Below are 26475 nucleotides of genomic sequence, written 5' to 3'. Positions count from 1 at the left end.
TGCCTGTTTTAAATTTCAATCCCATATCTGGAAATAAAGTAAACTGAACTGAATATTTGAATAAATATACTGCCATAGTTTTATTATCTGTCCGTCATTTAAAATTTATTGAGTAAGAATTTATGCTGATTTAATAATTCTTTTAAACAATTGACATAATTTTTTTTCTTTTATTCTACATTTTTACTCATTTCTTCTGATGTTTTTATTACCGTTTCAAACAGCCCTTTATTTCTTTGCTCTTGCATTTATTTTCATATATGATTACTAGCTGCTTTGAGAATTCATTTGGAAGTAAAAATGGAGTAAATTCATAAAATGATTTTTTTATTTTATTTAGCAACAGTTTCTGGAATTTTCCACATTATGTTACGTCTAGCGCTTCTGTCCATTTCAGAAAGTGCACATTAGTTGTGAAGTGGTTGATTGACTACGTCAAAGAAGTAAAAATTCCTCTTCAGTCGAGCAAAAGTTTACCATGCATTTTCAAGCCATCTTTATCATAAACGCTACAATTGCTAACAGATATGACTCCTGTGTGGCAAATAAAAAGCTTGAAACAAGGAAGGTTTCTTTCCTTCTTAATTATTATTTTTCTTTTCCTGAACTCCATACTTTTCCCTGTGCATTTTTTTCCCTTCTGAAAGAAAAACCTCCACCAATGATGCACCAATGGAAGATGAAACCTTTCAACCAAAAGTGACTGAAAAAAGTATAAAGCCATTTATTGCTGGGAAAAGTAGGGCATTCAGAGAAAATAAAATAGTAATTTAGAAATGGTTTCATCCTGTTTCTAGATATGGTGGTAACATAGTAAAGTTCAACAAGACTAGAAAATCACCACAGAAACACATTTTGAAACTCATAATCCTGTTTCATCCTGAGATATTGTATTATATTTCATTAACCCACCGATTCATTCATACTGATTTGGCATTGTGTGTGTTGATGGCTACAAGGGATTTCTATGTTTTTTGTTGAAAAAGATCTTCCATGCCCTCTATGGAAGAGCAACTAACTAAATTGTCTGGAATAACTTTATGTTAGGTTTAGGGTGCTTACCGCGAGGAGGTTGAGATTTTGGTGAACTGGTGTAAGGAAAACAGTCTAGTTTTAAATACTGGAAAAACCAAAGAGATCATTGTCGATTTCAGAAAAGGCAGACACAGCCACACTCTTCTGTGCATTAATGATTCACCTGTGGAGATGGTTACCAGCATCAAATTCCTGGGTGTGCAGTTAACAAGTAGGCTGGCTTGGTCAGTGAACAGTGAGACACTGGTGAAGCGGGCACAGCAACGCCTGCATTTTCTACGTCGCATGAGAAAAGCACATCTTCCTTCCCCTGTCCTTACCACTCTACAGAGGGACGATCAAGAGCATCCTGTCATACAGCATCACAGTCTGGTTTAGAAGCATCACTGCTTCAGAGGTGCAGAGAGTGGTGAGGATGGCTGAAAATATCATTGGCAGTTCCCTCCCTTCCATCCAGGACATAGCACATAAGCATTGCTTGAGTAGGGTCCGTAAAATTGGGACACTACACACTCTTCATGACCTGTTTTCCTTGTTACCTTCTGGGAGGAAGCTCTGTGGTATCCGAAGCAGAACATCCAGATTCAGTCACAGTTTTGTTCCATACTGTATAAACCTTGTGAACTCTAAAGCTTCCTCCTTTCGTTACGTACTCAAGATAGACAGTGATTAATATTTATATGTTACCTATATGTAAGGGTGTAAGTCTATACATATGTTGTGTATGGTATGTTTTAAATAGTGTATAGTATGTTTTAATTCTATTAGGAAACCATTTATAGACTACAATTTTATACATAAAATTTGGAGTTTGACATATATATTGATTTGTTATATTGTATAATAATCTACATATAATTCATAGGATTCTTTTAAGGCATTGATTATCATCCATAATCTCTCTCCCTTTTTAATAACTCCCTTTCTGTTAATCAAATACTTTAAGGTTTAATAGAGACATGCTTGAATGGATAAGAAGTCTCACAATATAGAATATTAGTGATGTGTTACAATATATTAATCATATATTTTAATTTGTTATATATTTGCCTATATTTGGTTGTAATCTGCATTATCTATTTCTACATTTTTAAAAACTTATAATTTTTTGTCTTTTAAAAAATATACATAGTCTGTAAATTAAAACATTTCTAGTTTCAAATAGTGGAAGCACTTGCTTTGTTGTTCATAGTTCTGCATGCAGTATAAACATTTAAAGTGGATTAGTACAAGGATTAGGAGCACATATACAGTGAATTAAAATTTCAGCATATTTCGTAATGATCATGTCATGCGGCTATTAGTAATTCAGTACTTTTTTTAAAAAAATTTTTTTTTACTTTTATATAGCTTTTTGAAATTTATTTGGGCTTTTCTTTTATATTTTAGGCTAATGTACAAAAAACATACCGGCATTCTGAAGTAATACAAGCAGTACAAACTCATCTACATTCTCAGGTAGATAAAAAAGAGGAAGAAAATAATCGACTAAGAGCAACATTTCAGGTTTGCTTTTTTTATAATTTTTGGTTCCTCAATAAACAGGTGAACATCTTTGAGTTGAGAAAGTAGTTATAGTTATTAAAAACTGTAGTTAGGTAAACATTTATCCAAGATAAAGATGAATGGGCTGCTCTTTTTTTAAAAAAACTTGCCTATTTAGACAGGCACATACAAATCTTCCAATATCTGCTAATAGATCTGTTTAATTCAATCGAAGATTTGAAAAGGCATGTTTGTCTTGGTGACAGAAAATTGATAAATGTCATTGTTTCTGAAGGCCAGTAATCAAGTTCAGATTCCAAACCAGGGATTTAAATGAATTTTCTGAAGAAAAAAAGAAGTTAGAATCCATCTAACTAACTTGTAAGCCGCCCTGAGTCTTCGGAGAAGGGCGGGATATAAATGGAATTAAAATTAAAAAAAAATCTGCCAACTCAGTGGAAGAAATTCTGAAAATTTTATTTCTTTGTGATCTCTGACATATTTCGTTTAAAAATTACATTTAAATTTGTATTTTTTCTTCTTTGTATTTACATTTAGGCATTTTTTTTGAAAAATAGAAAATAACCACATTGTTTATTTTTAATTTACATTATAAAAGATTGTATTCTTAAATGTAACCATAATTGACAGATGTTGTAAATAATGTGAACATTCTAGCCATAAAGTTGTTTTATGACTAGGTTGGGGTTTTTTGTTGAAATTACAGAGCAGTAGTGGGGACACCTAGTGGTAGCAAGAAGAAGAACAATGATATAGATGGTTTCTTACTGACATTTGTCAGTAAACTGGGCAAATGGAAAACCATTTATGCCCAACTAACCTGCTTGTATTTTAACATATGAATCATTCACAATTTCCTTCCATGTATTTCCAGGCAGGCGCAAAAACAAGACTTTTTCTTTTTTCTTTTTTTTGGGGGGAAGGTTATCATACGTTACAGGTGAACTGCATTTGACTTGGCAGGCTTCAACTTAAACAGATCTGCTCTAACCTGCCTGGGTGGCTACAGAAATGAAAATGTAGGATTGGAAAGTTTATACTGGAATAGTAGCTTAAAATATTTCTCCAAGCAACCTCTTTAGACTGTCTGATCTACTGAAAGTAACATTTTTGCACTCCTCCGCTTGATTTGTTGCTTGATGCTGTTGCATAAAATGATTATACTTGTATGTTGTCTTTTAAAAGACAATGTTGTTGTCCTCTGCACATTTATTTTTATTTATTTTTATTTTATTTTATTACATTTATATACCGCCCTTTCCCGAAGGACTCAGGGCGATTTACAGGGTGATTAAAAAACAGAGATACAAAAGTTAAAAACAGATTTAAAACAATTATATTCATCCCTGCATAAGTAAAAACCCAGTTAAAATTAAGATTAAAACTAAAATTAAAATTCTCAGCCTGGGCCAGAGAGCTCGAAGAGCCAGGTCTTCAGGTCCCGGCAGAATGAACGGAGGTCGGGGGCAGTCCTCAGCTCCACTGGCAGCTGGTTCCAAAGGGCAGGCGTGCCCACAGAGAATGCCCTCCCCCTGGGGATCACCCGCTGGCACCCTGAGAAGACCCTCCCTGTGGGAGCGCACTGGACGAAGGGAGCTTGATGCCGGCAGCAGGTGTTCCCTCAGATATCCCGGACCCAAGCCATTTAGGGCTTTATAGGTCGTAACCAGCACCTTGAATCTCACCCGGAGGGCAACCGGGAGCCAATGCAGCTCGCGGAGTAGAGGTGTTACATGGGAGTATCGGGAGACCCCCATCACATAGAAACACGACTTTAATTGAATTATACCATGACTACTGGTCACCTGGTGGATTCTATACTTGATAAAGGTGTAAAAAGCCTTCTAGACTAGGTAGGGTTTTTAAAATCTGAACCAAGCTGTGGTGTTCCAGTTAGGCCAGGGTTCAGCAGAAATGAAATTTGCAGCCTCCTCTCCTCTGCTGTGATCTTACTAACGCCTTCTCTTTCTTCTATCCCCTGCTTCCGTTCCGTTGCCACCACAACTGTACCAGTGTGGCATATTACACTGGACCTACTCACATGTTTCAAACTTTCTCCTTCTTCCCTTGCCCAGTTTCATTTCACAATTTGGATCAAATATTTATTTATTTATTTATTTATTGATGGGATTTATATCCCGCCCTATCTCCCGAAGGACTCAGGGCGGCTAACAACAAAACATATAATAAGTACAGAAATCAAGATAAAAATAAAATTGAGAACATCTGTGCAATAAATTAAAATTAGAGAATTTAAAAAATAAATTAAAAATACTAAATATAAATTAATTAAAATGCCTGTCAGTCCAGGTCAGCCTGGTGGAACAGGAGTGTTTTGAGGCCGCGGAGAAAGGATTGGAGGTTTTGGGCCATCCGAAGCTCAGGGGGGAGCTGATTCCATAGGGCTGGCGCTCCCACAGAGAAGGCCCTCCCCCTGGGGGTCGCCAGCCGACATTGCCTAGCTGACGGTACCCTGAGGAGGCCTTCTCTGTGTGAGCGTACTGGACGATGGGAGTTTGTTCCCGGCAGCAGATGGTCCTGCAAGTATCCCGGACCTAAGCCATGTAGGGCTTTAAAGGTAAGTACCAGCACCTTAAATCTCACCCGGAGGGCAACTGGTAGCCAATGCAGCTCACGCAGTGCTTCAAACAGTTTTCAGTACTTTTTTGTGCTGTCTTTATGTTCCACAAAGAACGTAAACCAAACTGATTTGAGCTGATCAGCACGACTCCCTCTCTATTACTGGATACAAAAACCCTATTTTCCTTGTTTACAGGGTTATCGATAAATTAAAGATTAGGATAATAGTTCTATATAGCAGTACTTGGAAGTAATCCCCTTTGAATACAAAAAAAAGACTTTATTTCTGAGTAGACGTGGATGGGTTTTACACTGTTAATAAATTGCATGACTTTTGATTGTGTACAAGACAAATAATATTCTTCCAGAGAGCAGAAGCAGAATATTTCCTCCCTTTCTCAGGCTTGCTGTTTATCCTTGAATATAGAGTGGACAATGTATGCATGAGTCAGGTAGCCTTCATTAGTGTTCAGATTTTCGGCACTTATTATGTCAGCTAGATATTCAAAATACTTTTATCACATATTGTACATTTTCAATAGCCTTGATCCAGTAATGGAACTTACTCACATTTAGTCACTCTCTCAGCCCAACTCATCTTACAGGGTTCTTGCGGGGGGGGGGAATAGAAGGAAGGAGTGTTAAATATGCTCATCGTCTTCAGTTATTTATAAAGATAATAAAGGGAGCATATTTAGAAAATTCAGTCAATTCCTTCATCTAGCCAAAATTGACATTACTTTCTGCTGTACTCAGAATGTATTTAAAAAATTATGTTGCAGACAGTGGAGAAGAGTATTGCTGAATGGAAGAGACAAGCTGGTGAATACAAGCAGCAAATTTTGGCTGAAAAGAAAAGAAAAGTGGAAAGGAGAAACGCCCTGAAAAGAGCAGCTGTTGTTCAGAAACAAAGAGCTGAAAACATGAAAGTGGCTGTCAAAAACTTGATTTCCGAAATTAAGGAGAAGGTTAGTAATAATAGAAGTTGAGGTGAGCGGATAGAAGGGTGATAGGGCTGCCGATAGCTCCATATTAACTACTTTATGAGAGTGCCCTCAATACTCCAGAATTCCAGATATGCCCACTGGTTAAAAAATATTGCTGACGCCTTCCTGAAAGGAAACTAATAATTGGTAATGATTTCATAGATAGAAAATTCAATTTCATATACAAACATGCATATTTACATTTTATGATGAAATACGTAATAGGGGTATTGAGGTGCCTTACTTATATGGTGCATAAAAGGGACGCGGTGGCTCAGTGGGTTAGGACACTGAGCTTGTCGATCAGAAGGTCGGCAGTTTGGCGGGTCGAATCCCGAGTGCCGCGTAACAGAGTGAGCGCCTGTTACTCGTCCCAGCTTCTGCCAACCTAGCAGTTCGAAAACACGTAAAAATGCAAATAGAAAAATAGGGACCACTATGGTGGGAAGGTAACGGCGTTCCGTGCGCCTTTGGCATCTAGTCATGCCGGCCACATGACCACGGAGATGTCCTCGGACAAACGCTGGCTCTTCAGCTTTGAAACAGAGATGAGCACCGGCCCCTAGAGTTGGAAATGACTAGCACACGTGTGGGGGAACCTTTACCTTTACCTTGACTTATATGGTGCACAAACATAATTGGGAATTGTTTGAAAAAAAATAGCAGGTTTTATTCAAAGAAATTCATAAATGCATTCAGGTAATGTTCAGCTAAATGGCTAGAAAAAAAATAAATTCAGTCTAATTTTGAATAAACAGTTGGACTGTGGATACTATATATATGCCATGGTGCTGTTTGGTCCACAGGACTGCCTTCTCCCCTGTTGTTTTTGGTTTCCCTGAACTATTTTATAAGACGTCCACATTTTGAAAAAGATTTGGAAGATTTTCAGAAAAAAAATTAATTTTTGTCGGGCTTCCGTGGGAGGCAGAAAGAAGTCTGCTGCTTTAATGAACTGCGTAATTAAAACATTTAACGCAACACATATATTAATGCAACTTTTTTCATGCTTGTGTAATGGCACTGAAAGAAGACTTGTTTGGTAGCAAAGAGATGTTATGCTAGCACAAGTTTCAAAGTGCTTGTGTTTGTTTCTTCCATCTATGGCTTGAAAAATTTGCTTGTTTTCAGTGTAGCTAACATAGCTGAACATTGTACACCGTTTATAAAGCCATCTGTAATTGAATATTGTGGTACTGATAAAGGAGAATATTTGTAGCTCAGGGTTGAAATAAGAGGCCCTTGGTGCTCTTTGAGCTTGGCTGTTTTCTTGTATTATCCAGATTAGGTAACATCATCAGTGCTAGGTAAATATTGTAGCTGTTCTATGTGTGTGTTTTAACCACAGGCTTTCCTTAACTATCATTTGGAATAGGTTTGTTCGTGTGTGTTTGTTGCTAGCAGTGTTCTACTGCAAGTTGTAAATAAGCATACAAAAGTTTCTAGCATGGAAGATAAGGAACCTAGGAGCTTTGTTCTACTAGCAATCCCTGGATTTCTACCCTTCACCCAGAAAGAACGGTTTTTTTTGGTAATCTGCTCAGTTTGATTCTAGAAAAGGAGGAAGAGTAGAGCCAATTCATTCCTCTACATCAGACATGTCAAACACAAGGCCCGGGGGCCAGATCCGGCCCGCGAAGTGGTTTCATGTGGCCCACGAAGCCATCCTGGAAACAGTGAGGGAATGGCCCCCACTGCCTTGGCCCTGGCCCAGAGACCCTCCTCCTGCCAGAGACCCTCAGATCTGTCCCACTCCTGCCCAGGCCCCCATAGGCACCCTTGATGCGAACGATGTAGAGCTGGCCACGCCCACCCAGTAGGCCATACGCACTCTAGCCACGCCCACTCAGTAGGCCATGCCCACCCAGGCCATACCCACCCGGCCCCCTGAGGGCAACGGCAATGCTGATGCGGCCCTCAATGAAATTGAGTTTGACACCCCTGCTCTACCTGGAACTTCCAGTTACCTATGGCAACTGGTGAAGCACAGTTCTAATGCAAAATGCTTTCCAGGTTCCAATCGGTTTAAAAAAAAAAAGCTTATAATTCCAATAGTGATCTCACTGGGTTTCTTGTTGATAGCAATCTCATTGGCATTTGCCAGTCAGGCATTTAGGGCAGTTGAAATAGAAGTATTCTGAGCAACCTTGTCTTACTCTTGCCCGTAAACGTTTGGTAGATAATGAAGGAGAAATTATCTGGAGTAACAGTTAAAGGTTGTGGTCATTTTTTTTTGTCTTTCCATAATATGTTTCTGAACGAAACATTAATATTGTTCGTTGAGGAAAAACATTCCTAGTACTTTGGAAAATTCTACTGTTAGGTTATTTTACAGTTACAATGTTTTACAGGGTTGGGTTTTTTTTAACTTTTTAAGTGATGTATTTATGATGAGGTTTCAAAAGTTACTCTTGTTCTACTGCAACATGTTCAAAAACTGTTTTGAAGAAAAAAAATTCTCCCGAGCTTATAGACTTTGAAAATGGGGTCCTTGTAATACAAAGTTTAAATTTTGTACTATCTCCAGGAAATCCAATTGTCTGAGGCATTTTCAGCTTCTAATATCTGGAAAAGTCATCACAAGATTATAATAGAGGAAAAAACCAAGTTAGAGGTCCAGGTTGAAAGTCTAAAAAAGTAAGTAAATGCCTGTGGCTAAATAATTCTCATTTTTAAAAGACATAACAGCCTGTTTTCATTTTTCATGTCATTTGTGTCATGTTTATAATTTCCATTCTGCTTAGGATATTTTACTTGGACATTTGATAGGAATCAATAAAATAAAAAGAACTAAATAAATAACAAGCCCCAACTTTACAATGGAGAGGTTTTTGGATTTCAGTCGTTTTCTTGTGTTTTTTATGGTCTTTAGCAATAAAACAGACTTACTCTGGGTCATTGAGTTGCGGTCATTTTTCCTAAGCAGTCAACCAGTTTGGAGAATGTCTGTATTAGTCTTTTTAGTGGGGCAACAATTACACTGCCTATCTACTAGTTTTTTTTAAAAAAGAAACTGAGAAGATACAAAAGCATTATCATTTAGTTACCTCCTATCCTGCTTCTGTTGTGTAGATTTGTTCCTACTGTGGTTCGTTTGCAAGAAATACATTTGGGATACAAATATTAATTTGGTCACCATTGGTGACGGTAGGCAAATGAACAGACCTTTAGAGCAGGGGTCCCTAACCCCTGGTCCATGGACCAGTACTGGGCTGCGGCATGCCAGCAACCGGGCCGTACAAACAAGCAAAGCCCCATCTGCGGGATGCAGGCAGCACACAAAACCACGCCCCCTCCGGTCCGCAAAAAACCCCTTTCTCCGTGTAACCGGTCCCTAGTGCCCAAACGGTTGGAGACCTCTGCTTTAGAGGAAGGATAGGTTGAACCTCTCAGACTTTTGTCAGATTGCTTGGTTTCCACAGTGGCTGAAAGAAGAGGTTTCTCTTTGACCGTGGCCAATATTGAAAGAAGCTGGTGAAGAGAGACAGAATAGTTTTCTTATTTTCAGCTGATTCTTTGCAGCATTTTATTTATTTTAATTCCATTTATATCCCGCCCTTCTCCGAAGACTCAGGGCGGCTTACAAGCTTAGCAGTAGCCTTCGTTCTATGTATATACCTGCTTATTAGGGCTTTCGGGGGGGCCCAAGCGGCATTATTACAAAGTCAGCTTAATTGCCCCCAACAATCTGGGTCCTCATTTTACCTACCTCGGAAGGATGGAAGGCTGAGTCAACCTTGAGCCTGGTGGGATGCGAACCTGCACTAATTGCAGGCAGCTGGTGTTACTTAAGGAGGCATTAGCCCACTGCTCCACCAAGGCTCTATATTTCTTCTACAGCCAATGCAATAGGGTGTTTGTCAAATCCTTCCATCGTTAGAATGCTTCACGGAAAATAATTTCCATGCATTTCCATGCTGGTAGTAGAGAAAAGCATTTCCACTTCCTTGCAATTGCAGAGAGGAAAGCTACTAAGTGCAATGAGTTAATTCATCTGCAAGGGATTAATTATTTTTCCATCAAACTGCAAACGCTGATGAAGTCAGCCGCAGCTCAAACCTTATTAAACTTCTTAGTAGAAAAGGTACTGCCAGACACCTTTTTTTCCACCACAGTCCAAACATGTCTCTGCTATAATGTCTATAACAAAGAGCACTTGAGTTTCTGGCGGCTATAAACATTTCCAACTGTTGCAGTAAGTGGACAGTGGCATGTATGGAACTTACTGAGTGTGATAAACAGTCAAATATATCATAGTTAACCTGATTAGTTACCAGGAATAGCATAGATAAAATCATACACCTCTTTTTGTAGTGCAATTTTATACTGCAGTGTTTGGGGGCCATACAAACTGGGCAGCACAACAGTTTTTATTAACTTGACTGCTTTTGTGTGCACATTGGAGAAGGAACTCCATGAAATGCAGCACAACATACCACAAAACAGATGGAAATAAGATGAAATTGCTACTCTTGAATAGACCTTAAATTCTGAACCAATTAATTAATTTAATTATATCTTTCTTTTCAATGTCATAATTAGAATAAGTAGATTTTACTTACTGAAACACAGTATTCTGTATATAAAGATATATATTTAAACATCTAAAAAGTTGGTAATAGAGATTATACTTAAACCAAAGAAGCTATAATTATCGCAGTGCATTTATAATTAAATAGTATTTTACACATATTAATTGCTAAAGAAGTTGTATTTCAATCCTTAAAAGGCAGACCACAGACCTTGTAATGGATCTAAACAGAATAGAAGATGATGGAAGAAAGTCAACAAACAAGATTATCCAAAAGATTAATTTTGCTGCTTCTGAAAATAAAAAGATTTCTACAGAAAATTCAAAACTAAAGGCAAGTTATCTAAAGTTTTATTTATAGTTCAGCTTTACTCAGAACAACTTCCTCGATGAAATTCCAGGAGTTTTTTTCCCCCCTAAATAATTTGTCTTTAACTTTAGAGGGCTGTTTTGATCTGCTGCAATTACAGTAATGGAAATAGGCAGGATTTTTTCTGCTTAATCCTTCTGTGAAGGTGAAGCCTTTATTCAGAATAATATTCCTTTTGGATGGAGAGCTTTCAAAGTTCATTCTAGTTCTCAAAATGTATATTAAGAAGGATTCTCAGTCTAATAGGGGACTTTCAGAAATAAATCTAAGGTTCAAGCTTATAATATTGAATGTTATGTATCCTACATTTAAACATTACAAATGTTTTTGTCAGCCATTACATGTTTCTGGACCAGTGGTTATACAAATTATACTGTACCCAACTGGTACAGAATGCAGCCGCGAGAGTGGTGTTGGGAGCCTCCCGATACTCCCACGTTACGCCTCTGCTCCGTGAGCTGCATTGGTTGCCAGTTGTCTTCCGGGTGAGATTCAAGGTACTGGTAACGGTATTTAAAGCACTCCATGGCATGGGGCCGGAGTACCTCAGGGAACATCTGCTGCCGGCATCAAGCTCCCTGCGCCCTGTGCGTTCCCACAGAGAGGGCCTCCTCAGGGTGCCACCGATCAGAGAATGCCGATTGGTGGCCCCCAGGGGGAGATCCTTCTCTGTGGGCGCTCCGGAGCTGTGGAATCAGCTACCGGTTGAGCTCCGGATGGCGCCCGATCTTCGCTCCTTTCGTCGCGATCTCAAGACATTTCTGTTTGTACAAGCCGGCCTAGCCTGAGGGGGAGTGTTGGGGTTATTTTATTTTTCGTTTTTTAACTTTTCTGGGGGTTTTTAGTGTTGTATTTATATTGTTTTTAACTAGGGCAATTTGTTTAATCTTATTTTAATGTTTGTATTCGCTATTTTATTCTGCCCTGTGAACCGCCCTGAGTCCTCAGGGAGAAGGGCGGTATATAAATGTTATTAAATTAAATTAAATTAAAATCCCTAGCTGATCTGGAAGAAAATTTTAATTCTGCAGAAGCTGAACTTGAAAATTTACATGAACGAGTGCATCAGCAAAAAGAACTGGTTGAAGAGTATAAAACTGAGGTAAGTTTGCCATGAGCCTAATTTGGACAATACTTTCTCCTTATACACAATATGAATTGAAGGTATGCTTTCCTTATTATTCTAGCAATCCTGCTTCAGTTTTAAAGCAGGATTCTTCAGCACATAAACTTCTTCATAAAGTTTCAGATTTTTCAACAAACTCGAAACATGCATTTTATTTAATAAATATGACTTTCACAAATAGCGCTACGAAAAATAATAATAACAGTAACCTTTGGGAATCAGTACTGACCACTTTAGGGGCTTCTGGCTTGGACCCTTACATCCATTGGAGATATGCATAACATAGAAAACACACTTTATTTCACTTAAATTCTTACGTAGATTTTTGCCATTTATTTTTAAACTCTTTAAGCTGTTAGTTAACTTTTCTTCTGTTCCGGGATGAAGATTTACTCACCAGGTAGTTTTTTTAAATTTGTTGTGTGGAAGAGCTCTTTTAAGTTTAAAATAATTGTAAATCCAAAGGGTTTTAAAAGTGAGATTAGACGAACCTGGTGTCCTTAAAGAGCTTTTGATGGCTGCCCTCGTCTCTTGGTGCTTAAGAACAGCCATCTCCTGTCAAGTGGACAATCTCAGTGTCCAGAAAGGTTCAGTTGAACCGTGCTTATTGTTCTTTGCTGCATTGTCATCTACAGTACTTTGGAGAAGTTTAGTTCACTGTTCCTCCCCTGGCAGTCAACAGACATCACTTTTTGGAAGTAGCTTGTCAATTCCTTCTTCCTGTAGTTGAGAAAAGTGACAAGCCAATATCACTCAGCTGATTTGGTGGCTAAGGTGAGGCTCATGTATTCTAGTCTGATTCTTTATCCACTACACCAGAGGTCCCCAACTTTTCGGGCACCAGGACCGGTTCTGTGGAGAAAGCTTTTTCCACAGACAGGAGGGTGCGTGGTTTTGTGTGCTGCCTGCATCTTGCAGATGGGGCTTTGCTTGTTTGTGAGGACTGGTTGCTGGCCCCATACTGGTCCACAGACCGGGGGCTGGGGAACCCTGCACTACACCAAATAGGCTTTAACAACAAAAGAAGGGAATGCTAAAGAATGATCCGCTCTGGGTGTCGAGTATGCTAGTTGACTGGCAGACACTGTCCTAAATCCAGTCCAAATAATATTGCTGTGTGTGTCTGTGTCTGTCTGTTTGTCTGTCTATATCTATATCTATCTATCTATCTATCTATCTATCTATCTATCTATCTATCTATCTATCTATCTATCTATCTATCTATCTATCTATCTATCTATCTATCTATCTATAACATACAATAAATAAAATATTGTCCTAGGTGGCAAAACTAGAAATGGAAGCTGAGCAACTGAGAAGAAGACACGAAATGGTCATGCATGATAGCAGAACTACCACTGAAGGCAAAGATTTAGAACGAGATGTGGTACGGTATATATATTCTTTGTGTTCCGTTCTGTGGTTTGTGGTTGGACTGCAGGAAGGTGAACAAAGTGACTGAACTCTTGTGTGTTTTTTTCCTCCACCCCCGATGCCATGACACAGATGAAGAGCCAAATGGAGGCTCGCCAGAAGGAGGTAGAATATGCCCGTGGCTTACAGAAAGCAGCTGAAGAGAAACTGCAGAAGGATCAGGAAATTCTCCTCTCCTGCCAAAAGAGCTGCGTAGAAAAATCCAAAGCCATTAGGGAGCTGCAGGCTCAGGTGCTTCGAGAATAAAACTTTCCTGCTTGATATTTAAACCAGCGCCAGAAAAAACTATTTTAAAAAAAAATTGGCAACTTGGCTATCATCATGAATGTTAGCTATCATCAACTTTAAAAAAAATGAGGGTTTTTTTTCCCCTTTAAGCTAACTCCAGTTTTTCAAGGAATTAATGCTACAGATTGTTCTTTTCTGTTGTTTTTTAACTATTATCAGATTCATTTCAAAGTGGGCACTTGGGCATACAGGAATTATTCTGGAGTTAGTTTCTCCTAGGTAGGAAAGGTATTCGGGACCCCAATGAGTGTCTTTTCAGTAGTAACAATTAAAACAAAAACCTTGCATCCCGCTAGGCATTTCAAAAGTAGTATATACTGCACAGGTAGTCCTCCATTTATAATGGCAGTTGGAATTGGAATTTCTCTTCCTAAATGATGAGGCTTTAATGTGCAATTGGGGAGGGCTGGGAACGTGGATTGGGAAGGGCTGTGTCTTGGAGGGTTTATGGGGATGTGGCATGGGTCAGGAAGGGGTCACAGGGAAGCGAGGGAGGCATGGAGGTGCACAAAACAATTGCTATCTATTTTGAGAACTGTATAGGCACGAGGGATGGGAAATAATAAAGCTCAATATACAGTTGCAAGAAAAAGTATGTGAACCCTTTGGGATTACGTGGAGTTTTGCATGAATTGGCCATAAAATGCGCTCTAAACATCATGTAAGTCACAACAATAGAAAAACACAGTCTGCTTAAAATAATACTACACAAACATTAGCTGTTGTCATGTTTTAATTGAACATAAGATGGAAACATTCACAGTGCAGGGTGGAAAAAGTATGTGAACCTTTGGACTTAATAACTGGTTGACCCTCCTTTGGCAGCAATAACCTCAACCAAACGTTTCCTGTAGTTTCAGATCAGACCTGCACAACGATCTGGAGTAATTTTGGACCACTCCTCTGCACAAAACTGTTTCAGTGTAGCAATATTCTTGGGATGTCTGGTGTGAATCGCTCTCTTAAGGTCATGCCACAGCATTTCAATCGGGTTGAGGTCAGGACTCTGACTGGGCCACTCCAGAAGGCGTATTCTGTTCTGTTGAAGCCATTGTTTTGTTGAATTACTTGTATGCTTTGGGTCATTGTCCTGTTGCATCACCCATCCTCTGCGGAGCTTCAGTTGGCGGACAGATGGTCGTACGTTTTCCTGCAAAATGTCCTGATAAACTCTAGAATTCATTTTCCCATCAATGACAACAATCCATCTAGGCCCTGAGGCAGCAAAGCAGCCCCAAACCATGATGCTCCCTCCGCCATGTTTTACAGTGGGGATGAGGTTTTGATGTTGGTGTGCTGTGCCTTTTTTCTCCACACATAGTGTTGTGTGTTTTTCCCAGACAACTCAATTTTGGTTTCATCTGTCCACAGTATATTTTGCCAGTAGTGCTGTGGAACATCCAGGTGCTCTTTTGCAAACTTCAAACGTGCTGCGATATTTTTTTTTGGACAGCAATGGCTTCCTCCGTGGTGTCCTCCCATGTACTCCATTCTTGTTTAATGTTTTCCTTATTGTAGATGTGTCAACAAAAATGTTAGCATGTGCCAGAGATTTCTGTAGGTCTTTAGCTGACACTCTAGGATTCTTCTCTACCTCATTAAGCATTATGCGCTATGCTCTTGCAGTCATTTTTACAGGACGACCACGCCTAGGGAGAGTAGCAACAGTGCTAAACTTTCTCCATTTGTAGACAGTCTGTCTTACCGTGGACACAAGAACATCAAGGCTTTTGGAGATACTTTTGTAACCCTTTCCAGCTTCATGCAAGTGAACAATTCTTGATCGTAGGTCTTCTGAGAGCTCTTTTCTGTGAGGCATGGTTTGCATCAGACAGTGCTTCTTGAGACCAGTAAACCCAAAACAGGTGTGTGTTTTTAAAGGGCAGGACAGCTGTTAGCAACACATCCAATATCACACTGATTGGAGTCAAGGTTGGCTCACTCCTGGCTCCAATTAGCTCTTGGAGAAGTCATTAGGCTAGGGGTTCACATACTTTTTCCACCCTGCACTGTGAACGTTTACATGTTATGTTCAATTAAAACATGACAACAGCTAATGTTTGTGTAGTATTATTTTAAGCAGACTGTGTTTTTCTATTGTTGTGACTTACATGACGTTTACAGCGCATTTTATGGCCAATTCGTGCAAAACTCCATGTAATCCCAAAGGGTTCACGTACTTTTTCTTGCAACTGTAATAAAGTGGGAGAATAATGCAGTGGTTTATTATTATTTTTATTATCCCACCTTTATAATTTTTTACAACTAACTCAAGGTGGCAGACATATCTAATACTTCTTCCCCCTCCTATTTCTCCCCAACAACCCTGCAAAGTGAGTTATGCTGAGAGTCTTCAGTGCAAGCGATGCCTCCGTCCAGATACCTAATTCAAGCAGCCATTAATTTTTCAACAGCTATTAGTCTGAAAAAAGTCCCAACGTACAGTGATTACAGAATCTCAGTTTTCCTGAAATTATCTTTCTCTCTCTTATTGAAACTGTTTCAGTAAGAAGTCACTACTCAAACAAACATCATATTGCCAAGTAAATAGTTGCACGCTGCATAGCAATACACAAAACTTTTAAAATTAAAGAGGGTTGGGGTTTTTTTTGTTTATTTGGTTTATTTATAAGTCCCTTTCCAGCAAATGCTCTCAGTCGCAAAACTATTCAGCATAGTAAATAAAGCATTGGAAGAGTGAGTATCGCACAGCAGAGCAGTGAAATAAAATGGCATCATAAAAGCACAATAATATGTGTTTTAAAACAAGGACAATGTAAAGATGTCTGCTTAACAGTCCCAAGCCCCAAGAACGATGGGCTGAGGTGGACACTTGCTGAAATGATAGAAAACAGGTCCATTTCCTGCCATTGTTCAGCTTAATTCAGAAGGTGACAAGAACCAGAGTAGGATCTAATGAATTGATCCTGATGTCCATTCCTTCTTGTCTGAAGGGCAGATGGGAAAGCAATTCTACTGGAAAACATGGGGAACAACTCTTTGCTGCCTCCTCTTGCATGTGGAAGGATGCTTTTCAGATGAAGCATGGAAAAATTGCTTCTCATCCTCTGCGGAACCTCCCTTGGGAGAAGGCGAAGTGCTTCTTGAATTCTCTCTGAGCCAGATCTTCCACAATTTTGGATTGCTGTATTATTATTCTTGCAAAATACAATTGGAGCACTTAGTATTTAACAGTGGATTTATCTGCCAATATTGCAGTGAAGGATAGAACAGAGCTAGTTTCACAGCACTTCATTTCTATATAGCTGTTGGATATGCTAACTATTTGCATCCCCTTTTTTAAACAGATAAATCATAGTGATGACTTTTTGAAACAGCTTTCTTTGGAAGAGGAAAATTACAACATTCAGCTAAAATATGAGGGAGTTAAAAGGTAAGCGTGATACTTGCTTTTCTTCAAAGCTATTTATTCCTACTTATTTCTCTGTGTGGTATTCTTACTCCTGTCTACATATTTGACTTAAAAGAAAGCTGGAAGAAATTGAACTGCAAAACAAAGAACTGGAAAAACAGTTGGTGAATCAAGAAGATAGCCTTCAGAAAACTGAACTGCACTTCAAACAGAAACTTGTTGAATATGATGCTTTAGCGAGACAGTTGGAAGCTGCTTTGGAAGATGGAAGGAAACAGGTAAAATTAATATTGATGGCTGAATGTTTTAATGAAATTAAGAATAATATGTCTCTATGCATAACTGCAAAGATCACATATATAATTCTTTCCAATTCAAACCCTTTTGAGGTGAATTATATGTACACACACACACACACACACACACATACACACACACACATATGCAGATGATACCACTCTAATGGCAGAAAGTGAAGAAGAACTAAAGAGCCTCTTGTGGGTGAAGAAGAAGAGTGCAAAGGTTGGGTTGAAACTTAACATTAAGAAAACCAAGATCATGGCATCCGGCCCTCTCAGTTTCTGGCAAATGGAGGTAGTGACAGATTTTATTTTCCTGGGCTCCAAGATCACTGCAGATGGGGATTGTAGCCAAGAAATTAAAAGACACTCCTGGGGAGAAAAGCCATGGCAAATCTAGACAGCACACTAAAAAGCAGAGACATCACCCTGTCAACAAAAGTGTGTATAGTCAAGGCTATGGTCTTCCCAGTTGCAATGTATGGCAGTGAAAGTTGGACCATAAGAAAGGCTGAGTGCCAAAGAATTGAGGCCTTTGAACTATGGTGCTGGAGAAGACTCCTGCGAGTCCCTTGGACTGCAAGGCGATCAAACCAGTCAGTCCTAGAGAAAATCAACCCTGACTGCTCTTTAGAAGGCCAGATCCTGAAGTTGAAACTCAAATACTTTGGCCACCTAATGAGAAGGAAGGACTCACTGGAGAAGAGCCTAATGCTTGGAAAGATTGAGGGCAATAGAAGAAGGGGACAACAGAGAATGAGGTGGCTGGATGGAGTCATTGAAGCAGTAGTCGTGAGCCTAAATGGACTCCAGAAGATGGTAGAGGACAGGAAGGCCTGGAGAAACGTTGTCCATGGGGTTGCGATGGGTTGGACACGACTTCGCAGCTAACAACAATATATATCAATTTTAAACCCTCTTTTTGAAAAAAAAATCACCCTGATAAACAAATAGAATATACAAAAATGCAGTCAGAGAGACATAAGATGAAATTAATTGGGTAAAAAAGTCAAATTGTATAAAAGGGATTTTGCTGGAATATCCACAACAGGAACTTTTGTTTCTCAGATAATATACTCAAAAGCAAGGATTGAACCAAAATCCTTGGTTCAAAAACTTCTGGATCACAACCTTCCTCACTAGGAAAAAAAACTTCAATTAGTTTCTCTAAGTGGAAGAAAGGGGTTCAGCCAATACTTGGTTTCAAAGATAGATAATAACGTTAACAAAAGTGAAACTTAATATTTTAGACTGAGCCAAGAACTCAGCAGTCAAAATTAGAAAAATACTATCATTTCTGGTTGAGTGATCATTTTAAAATGGTGGTAGTTTTTTCAAAAATATTCATAATATTTTTATTTATTTATTTTAATCCCATTTATATCCCGCCCTTCTCCGAAGACAGGGCGGCTTACAAGCTTAGCAGTAGCCTTCATTCTATGTATATGCCTGCTTATTGGGGCTTTTGAGCCCCCCCCAAGCGGCATTATTACAAAGTCAGCTTAATTGCCCCCAACAATCTGGGTCCTCATTTTACCTACCTCGGAAGGATGGAAGGCTGAGTCAACCTTGAGCCTGGTGGGACGCGAACCTGCACTAATTGCAGGCAGCTGGTGTTACTTGAATATACTTGAAGGTTAACATAAAAAAATCATAATGTATAATTTCAACCTGTTTTTTCTATACACCTTTTGTATTAAAAATATGGGTTTCTGTAACAGACCTGTTGATGACTATTCATGGAAACAACAGTTTACTGTTGAAGTTGAAAAGCTATGCAATTCAAGTGAACCTTAAGATATTTAATTCTTACAGTTTACAGAGGAAATAGAAAAAGTTAATTCTAAGGAGCGATCTTTTCAGTTGAAAATATTGGATCTAGAAAATGAATTAAGAGAGAAAAGAAAAGAAAAGAAAGAGCTATCCAAAAGACTGGACAGCGTAAGTAGACTTTTTTTTCCATATCAAAATTCTAGATGTGTGTACTGTAATAGCACATCTAACTTAAGACTGATTTCAGTATAATTCTATTTATTATTTCAGTGCTACTTTAATTTGCCTTGAACTTTTTAAACTCATTAGATTTCCATAGGAACTTAAAAAGATCAAACATATTGTATCTAACAAATGAAGTATATTTTATTTATAAATAAGCTAATTAGATGTGTTTCTCTAGTTCACATCAATTTTCCAATTTATTCTATGGTTATCGTGGCAGGTGCTGTCAATCGTTATCTACAAAAGTATGAACTTATAAAACAATCTTCACTTTCTACTGTTTGCTGTCTATCCTTTTCCTTTCAAAGCTCAGACTTTTCATTCTCAACGATACAGAAAACCTTTTCTGTGCATGTTTTTATGTACCAAATTATATGCCCCCACTTCCAAGAAGGGACGCGGTGGCTCAGTGGGTTAGGACACTGAGCTTGTCGATCAGAAGGTCGGCAGTTTGGTGGATCAAATCCCGAGTGCCGCGTAGCAGAGTGAGCGCCTGTTACTCGTCCCAGCTTCTGCCCACCTAGCAGTTTGAAAGCACGTAAAAATGCAAGTAGAAAAATAGGGACCACTACAGTGGGAAGGTAACAGCGTTCCGTGCTAGTCATGCCAGCCACATGACCACGGAGACGTCCTCGGACAAGCGCTGGCTCTTCGGCTTTGAAACGGAGATGAGCACCGGCCCCTAGAGTCGGAAACGACTAGCACGCATGTGCGGGGGAACCTTTACCTTTACCTTTTACTTCCAAGAATCCATTGAGAATTCTCTCTATTAATTTTTTCTGGCTGTGATCATTATTAAAGGAGGGAAGTTTGAAAAGGATGTGCCTGAAAGGAAAGGATTAAATATCCTTTCCTCACACACGGACTGGTTCGAATACCTGCCATAATTTGGAGGAAATAAGATGAACAAGGACTTAACAAACTATGTATTTACTTCGTCATGTAATTTTACGATATATTTCTCCCTTGCATTGATCTTGTCAGGATATTGAATTAAACCCAAGGGCATTTGGGATCAGATCCCTTAACAAATAACAAAGCTCATTAAGACAGATGAAGAGAAATTCGAACAAACCTAACTGCAATCCTAAAATACACTTTTTAGTGAGTACAGACGTATGTTTTTATTTTATTCATTTATTTATCAAATTTAGAAACTACCCATTTCCCTCACAGAGAATCACTGAAGAAATGTGTAGAAATAAAATATGTGCAGGTAAAATATTAAAATGTAAAAACTGTATACAAGAGGCAAAGATATTTAAGTTTAATATTAGGAAATTAATTAAAAGGCGGAAGGAGGACCTTCAGGTTGCTAACCAGCCCCAAGGCTGGGTGCTTCTTTGTGAGCCGTTAAGTTACATTTTAAGCATTTTCCATTTTTGTTTTAGACTGACAGTTAAAAATAAACATGAAACTAATATTAATTCATGCACCAGCAGAGTGTCGTAGATTTAATATGGAACACATCCTTTGTTCACTTTTTTTACACAAACCGAAGCATATATACACAAGTACATGCATGTGCAATGCATATACACTGAAAATACATTATTGAAAAGAAAGCACATATCAGATTGTTGCACTTCAAGTAAAGTATTTCTGGAAATAATTGTGAATGGTATATACCAGGGGTAGGCAACCTCGGCTCTTTTATGACTCATGGACTTCAACTCCCAGAATTCCTGAGCCAGCCTGGCTGGCTCAGGAATTCTGGGAGTTGAAGTCCATGAGTCATAAAAGAGCCGAGGTTGCCTACCCCTGGTATATACCTATAAACAAAGCTCAGGACTCTTTATGTGTATACGTGTTATAGGTTATCATTCTAGAACCATAATTTTTAGAACAACTCATCAGTAGAATGGTTTGCCTCCAAAAGTTGTGAGTGCTCCAACACTGGAAGTTTTTAAGAAGAGATTGGACGACCATTTGTCTGAAATGGTACAGAGTCTCCTGCTTGAGCAGAGGGTTGGACTAGAAGACCTCTAAGATTCTTTCCAACTCTGTTATTCTTTATTGTATGTTTAAAAAACCCTACCCCAAGAAAGTCATTTGTGTAATCACTTTTAACCCAGCATTCACAAATTGCAGGAACATTTACTTAACCTGATGGGAAAATAGTTCCCTACTTGAATATATTAAAAAAAATACGTTAAAAACCCCGCATTACTTGAAAACTTCCTTTTTCAAGTACTTGGTGCTGAAAATACGTAAATGTCTTAGTAATGTTTGTCTTTTTCTTTTTTCAGCGAGAGAAACATCATGAATTGTCTTTAAAGGAACTGGAACACAGTCTTCAAAGATCAGAAAACCGAAACCAAAGTATCCAAAACTATGTGAAGTTTTTGAAAGCCTCATATGCAACAATGTTTGGCTGAATTTGCTTGGTTGTTGTTGTTTTTTTCACAGACTAAAACATATTTTGGAACAGATCTGTGTCTGTTTTTATAGCATTGGAAGGATCTCTTCCACTGTGTTCCCCGAAATTCATACCTTTTTGTCAATTTTTAGCAAAGTACCCAATATCTGTTGAGAAAATCTCTACCAAGCACGGTTGTTCCAGAAAATTCTTCCAGAAAATTCTTGAGGGCTAAGAGGACCAGCTATTCCAACTCTGATATAGAAATCTTAAGTTGAAATAGCAAGAACATTGGAAAGAAGTAATCTCATAATACTGGAGTTCTTGATTTTAAGGAAACTAAAGTTGAATATAACCTAACAAGTATCCTCTTCTTGTTGTTTTTTAAAAAGCTAACGTTAATAAACTCAGAGTCATAATTGCTGAAAAGTCCAATGAGGAAAAAAAATGGCAGCACAGATGCAGCATGTGGCTATAGTAGGAATTTGATTGACATCTGAAAACCAAAGAGGATACATATAAAAGATGGGGAAAGGAATACTTCAGGGAACAAGAATATATACAGATAGCCTGGAACTAAACAGCTGGTGACAGGAAAGCCAAAATTTAGACAAATTTAGTTTTGGCAAGAGATGCTATTTAACAAAGATGGATCCTTTAGGTATATTCAGAATTAAAAGAATCAGTTTATCTGCTGCACATTGAAGATGTCAAAAGGGAACAAAGCAAAACCAGAATTATAAAAAATTATTTTGGGTCACCCTTTGAGAATATGTGTTTTTTCACACAATTATGAAAGGTAGAATGAAGAGGCAGCATTGAAACTAAGATTATTCAAAATTATCACAAAATATCTATACATATTTCAAAAGAAAAGGAAAGGGGATTCTAAGAAACAATTCTTAGTACACCTTCAGTGTCTGAGAATATTCTAGCGCAGGGCTTTTCAACCAGTGGTACGGATACCACCTGTGGTACATTGGCACCTGGAAGGTGGTATGCGACCATCCTAGAAAAGTGGTAGTGGGGGAAGGGAAGGAGCTGAACCGGTGGCAGCACCGCACAAGCCTGGCTGGAGCTGCAGGGCTGTCAGGGCTCAGCGGAAGCGCCAGGATCAGCACCAGGCTCCAGCTGGAGCTCAGCACTGATCCTGGTACTTCTGCTGAGCCCAGAAGAAGAGCCGATCAGCTGGAATGTTGCAGCATCCCCAGGGTCTTGTGATTTACATTCAAATGCTTGGCAACTGATTCATATTTATGATGGTCACAGTGTCCCAGGGTCATGTGAAGTGACCAAAACCTGCAACCACCCAGCAGATGGGAGGAATAAAAACCAAACACCCACCCCACCCCCACTGGCAATCCTCAACAGAGATGCTCAAAACAATGAAAACCTCGGACAGGAGGAAGAGCGCAGGCAGGCAGGTGTCTTGCTCGGCTGTGGCTTGGAGGGCACTTTTTCAGTGCCGTTGTAACTTCAAACAGTCACTAAGCGAACTGTTGTAAGTCGAGGACTACCTGTACTTCATCACTTTTTTCCTTTTTTTTTTTTTTGGTCAAGTTTTTGACACCTTCCTAGACAACTGGTGGTACTCGGATGTTGCCATATCCTAAAAGTGGTACAATGGGTGAAAAGGTTGAAAAGTCCTGCCGTAGAGTAGGGGTGTCAAAACTGCCGGCCTGCAGGCCGGGTGTGTCATCTGGAAGCCGTGCCCACCCCATTGCCGGCAATGGCAAAACCGTCCCAATACAGTTTGACATGTCTGCTGTAGAGTAATACATTTTTATTGCAGCAAACTATTTCAGGAAACATCTTGTGATATATTACCAAACTACTTGTTTACAGGCTGAAGGAATGACTACTGAATAGCTAATATCTGGCTTGAAAATATCACTCAAATGGTGCTTATCAAGTTGGGGTGTGATTCACATGGAATATCATGTCTTGCAATGGAAACGGCACTTTGTAGGTTAGGATCTAAATCAGGCATCTCTTTACAAGCTTCTGGATTAACATTATATATGGAAGCTCCTGCTTCACTGGTAATGCAGAAAGTAACATCCAAAGGTGCAAAGTATTTCTTCATAATTAAGTCAGCAAAGTAAGCTTCAGTTTCCCTACAAGCTGTTCCATTGCCAATCACAATAGTGACACAGTTGTGATCCAACAGAAGTTTCCGTACCTTCTCAGCTTCACAGATTCCTCTACCAGAATGCAAATATCTGTATGGAGTATCTGACTGATTGGTGAAATAATTGCTAGTTTGCAGCCATGTGTGTGCCCAGGGTCAAGTCCCATCAATGTTCACCCTCTCACAGGGCTTGTTAGAAGCAACTGACAATTCCTTCCAAACAACATTACTGATTCTTTTTCAGCATCTGAAGTTAGTTTTGATCTGAACTCTCTGCAGAGAAGGGGATAAACAAGACGTTTATATGAATCTTCTATTGAATAGCGTAGTAGTTCCATTAATTCAGCACTAGCGTAGCTTTGGTCTCCATCTTTCATTTACACACCACCTAGAAAATTCATTCTTCACTCCATCAGGAATGTTGACCTTTACTTTCAAGATTTTCAGATTCTCTCCTCGGTTAATAGGCAGAATCTGGTGACGTTGAATGCTTTTTATGTAGCAAGAAAACTTTTGGTACAGATGAAATTTGTTGACATTTTTTTTTCATTAATGTCTTTAGAAGTCACTTTTGCTAGAGATGACTGAATGCAAATGTATTTTCTTTGACATAAATTTCTGATAAAATCCAGTGTTTCTTTAGCAACCATGTCAGCCAGGATATGCTCACTCCCGATTTTACTTCCTCGTTGGTGGAAACTCCTTCGACGTTGGACTTGACATAAAATAATAAGTTGAGTTCCTTTGGATTCTCAAGGAGCAAGTTGGCTGCCTGTTCCAAGCCCAACTGTTTAGCTCTTTGTGCTTTAGTTCCTTTGCTTCCAGTTTTATATGGTGCATACACATGATCCAGTTCCTCCAAAGTCTTAACAGTTTAATAATGTAGTTAAAACACTTTCTGACAGTTTTCCTTCTTTTTCAAGTTTTTGGTATTGAGACATGAACCTTTTTTTGCTGAAGCCTGTAGTTCTTCCATTATTTGTTGCACCTCACGCAGCACATCAGCTTCCAGATTATTGATAAGTTCCTTCCGATACCAAACAATAAAAGGGATTGTATTATCATCACTGAAAAGCTTGACTACATTGGCGCACACCCATTCTTCAATATCAGTCCTTTGTGACAAAACCTGTACAATGTCCCGGTTCATTTTATGGTCCCCGTTCAGTTTGCCACCTGCGGCATACTTTACACATTTCTCCTGAGGACATCCTGTTTTAAAAAATTTTAAGGGTGGTTCATCAAATGTAAAATCTTCAGACTCTTCCATCTTTTTTTCCTTTTTTTTTAAATACTGTAGAACTTGTGGATGGTTTATCTGCATTTACCGAGCCAAGTTCACCTTTAATGCTGCCAACCTTCTTCACTGGGATCTTTTTGGTTGAACAGCTCACACTGACATCTTTCTCTGTCATTTTTTATGTTCCTCCAGGTATGACAATAGGCAAAGTTAAGTCCGGCTCCTCTTTTATCACTAGCTTCTTAGTACCTTTCTTAGCTACAAGTGGCTTTCTTCTGGGTCAATGATTTTTTTTCTTCAACCACTTTTGGTTTTGGCACTTTGGCCTTATGTGAGGCTTCCTTTTTGGGGTCCCATTCCTCTTCATATTATTCATCTTCTGATTCTGAAGATGATGGATGGAAGGAAGGAAGGAAGAAAGGAAGGAAGGAAGGAAGGAAGGAAGGAAGGAAGGAAATAAATTCATCTTTTGAAATGCCTGGTTTTGTTGCAGTTCTTGTCCGTTTAGAGAATGCTGACATCTAGCAGCCTAGAGGTTTCCATGTTCGGCCACAATCTAAAAAACGGTTTCTTCCCTCCTGCAAGAATTGCTGTTGCGTGAAGTGACAAAGGGCAAACTGCAGCTTCTCCAGGAAGCCTCAGATGTGATGCAGCTGACCTGATGCCCCCGTGGGCATTTCCTTAGCAAAACATCTTCCAGGTTTAGGTTGAGGCTGCTGGATCAGCTGGGCAGAAAGGAATATTAAAAGCCATCAACTGCATAGGAGCAATGCTTGAATAACACGCCAATCTTTTTCTTTTAAGGCTTGCTTGGTTTTCCAATATTTATTGCTGTAAATCATCCTGGCTTGTCTCCTTGTATTACTTCCTGATTTATTCTCCAGTCTGGATTATTCTACAATCCCAGGTCTCCTGAACTGGTCCAGACATGTCTCTTGCCAAATCCCAGGATTGTCATCTTTTCTTGCCAAATAAAATGTTTTCCTACAAATTACTACCATTCTGATTACACATAACTTTATTCTGTGCAGCAGTAAATAAACTGCCATAGGCGTTTAGTCTCCATAAGACATTTAAATAACAAGATAGATAAAGTCTCTTGATTTGGGATCAACTCCTAGTGGCCACAGGGACAATACGTGTCATTTTCTGAGCCGCACTGCAAAATGGTTTGCCTGCTCATTCTGGTTCCCCCATCTAACTTCCCATCAACCCTGCT

At 39.0% G+C, this 26475-nt stretch overlaps 1 protein-coding gene and 1 pseudogene across 4 annotated transcripts in view; one reads left to right on the top strand and one right to left on the bottom strand.

The window, feature by feature from the left end:
• The window catches only part of ODF2L (outer dense fiber of sperm tails 2 like), a 35920-nt gene extending 13962 nt beyond the window's left edge, over positions 1-21958 (top strand). For 2 of the 3 annotated variants that reach the window (XM_081322550.1, XM_081322551.1), the window contains 11 exons: positions 2425-2541; positions 5904-6089; positions 8635-8744; positions 10837-10975; positions 12003-12110; positions 13417-13521; positions 13641-13799; positions 17165-17250; positions 17345-17507; positions 19344-19469; positions 21776-21958. In XM_081322550.1, coding sequence (XP_081178676.1) covers positions 2425-2541; positions 5904-6089; positions 8635-8744; positions 10837-10975; positions 12003-12110; positions 13417-13521; positions 13641-13799; positions 17165-17250; positions 17345-17507; positions 19344-19469; positions 21776-21904 — 1428 coding nt within the window. In that variant the 3' untranslated portion in view covers positions 21905-21958. Of the gene's footprint in view, positions 1-2424; positions 2542-5903; positions 6090-8634; positions 8745-10836; positions 10976-12002; positions 12111-13416; positions 13522-13640; positions 13800-17164; positions 17251-17344; positions 17508-19343; positions 19470-20510; positions 20631-21775 lie in introns of all 3 variants that reach the window. The other variant, XR_014025792.1, reaches the window with a different exon arrangement.
• Positions 21959-23346: 1388 nt separating this feature from the next.
• LOC308664983 (S1 RNA-binding domain-containing protein 1-like) lies at positions 23347-25709 on the bottom strand (annotated as a pseudogene). Its single transcript has one exon. The product of its transcript is annotated as a S1 RNA-binding domain-containing protein 1-like (transcript).
• Between the last annotated feature and the right edge of the window lie 766 nt (positions 25710-26475).

The sequence above is a fragment of the Vipera berus genome (genome assembly GCF_964194415.1).
Source record: "Vipera berus genome assembly, chromosome: 3".
In the NCBI taxonomy this organism is placed as follows: domain Eukaryota; kingdom Metazoa; phylum Chordata; class Lepidosauria; order Squamata; family Viperidae; genus Vipera; species Vipera berus.
Note: the sequence above shows the minus strand (reverse complement) of the source record. Positions and strands in the feature narration are given on the sequence as shown.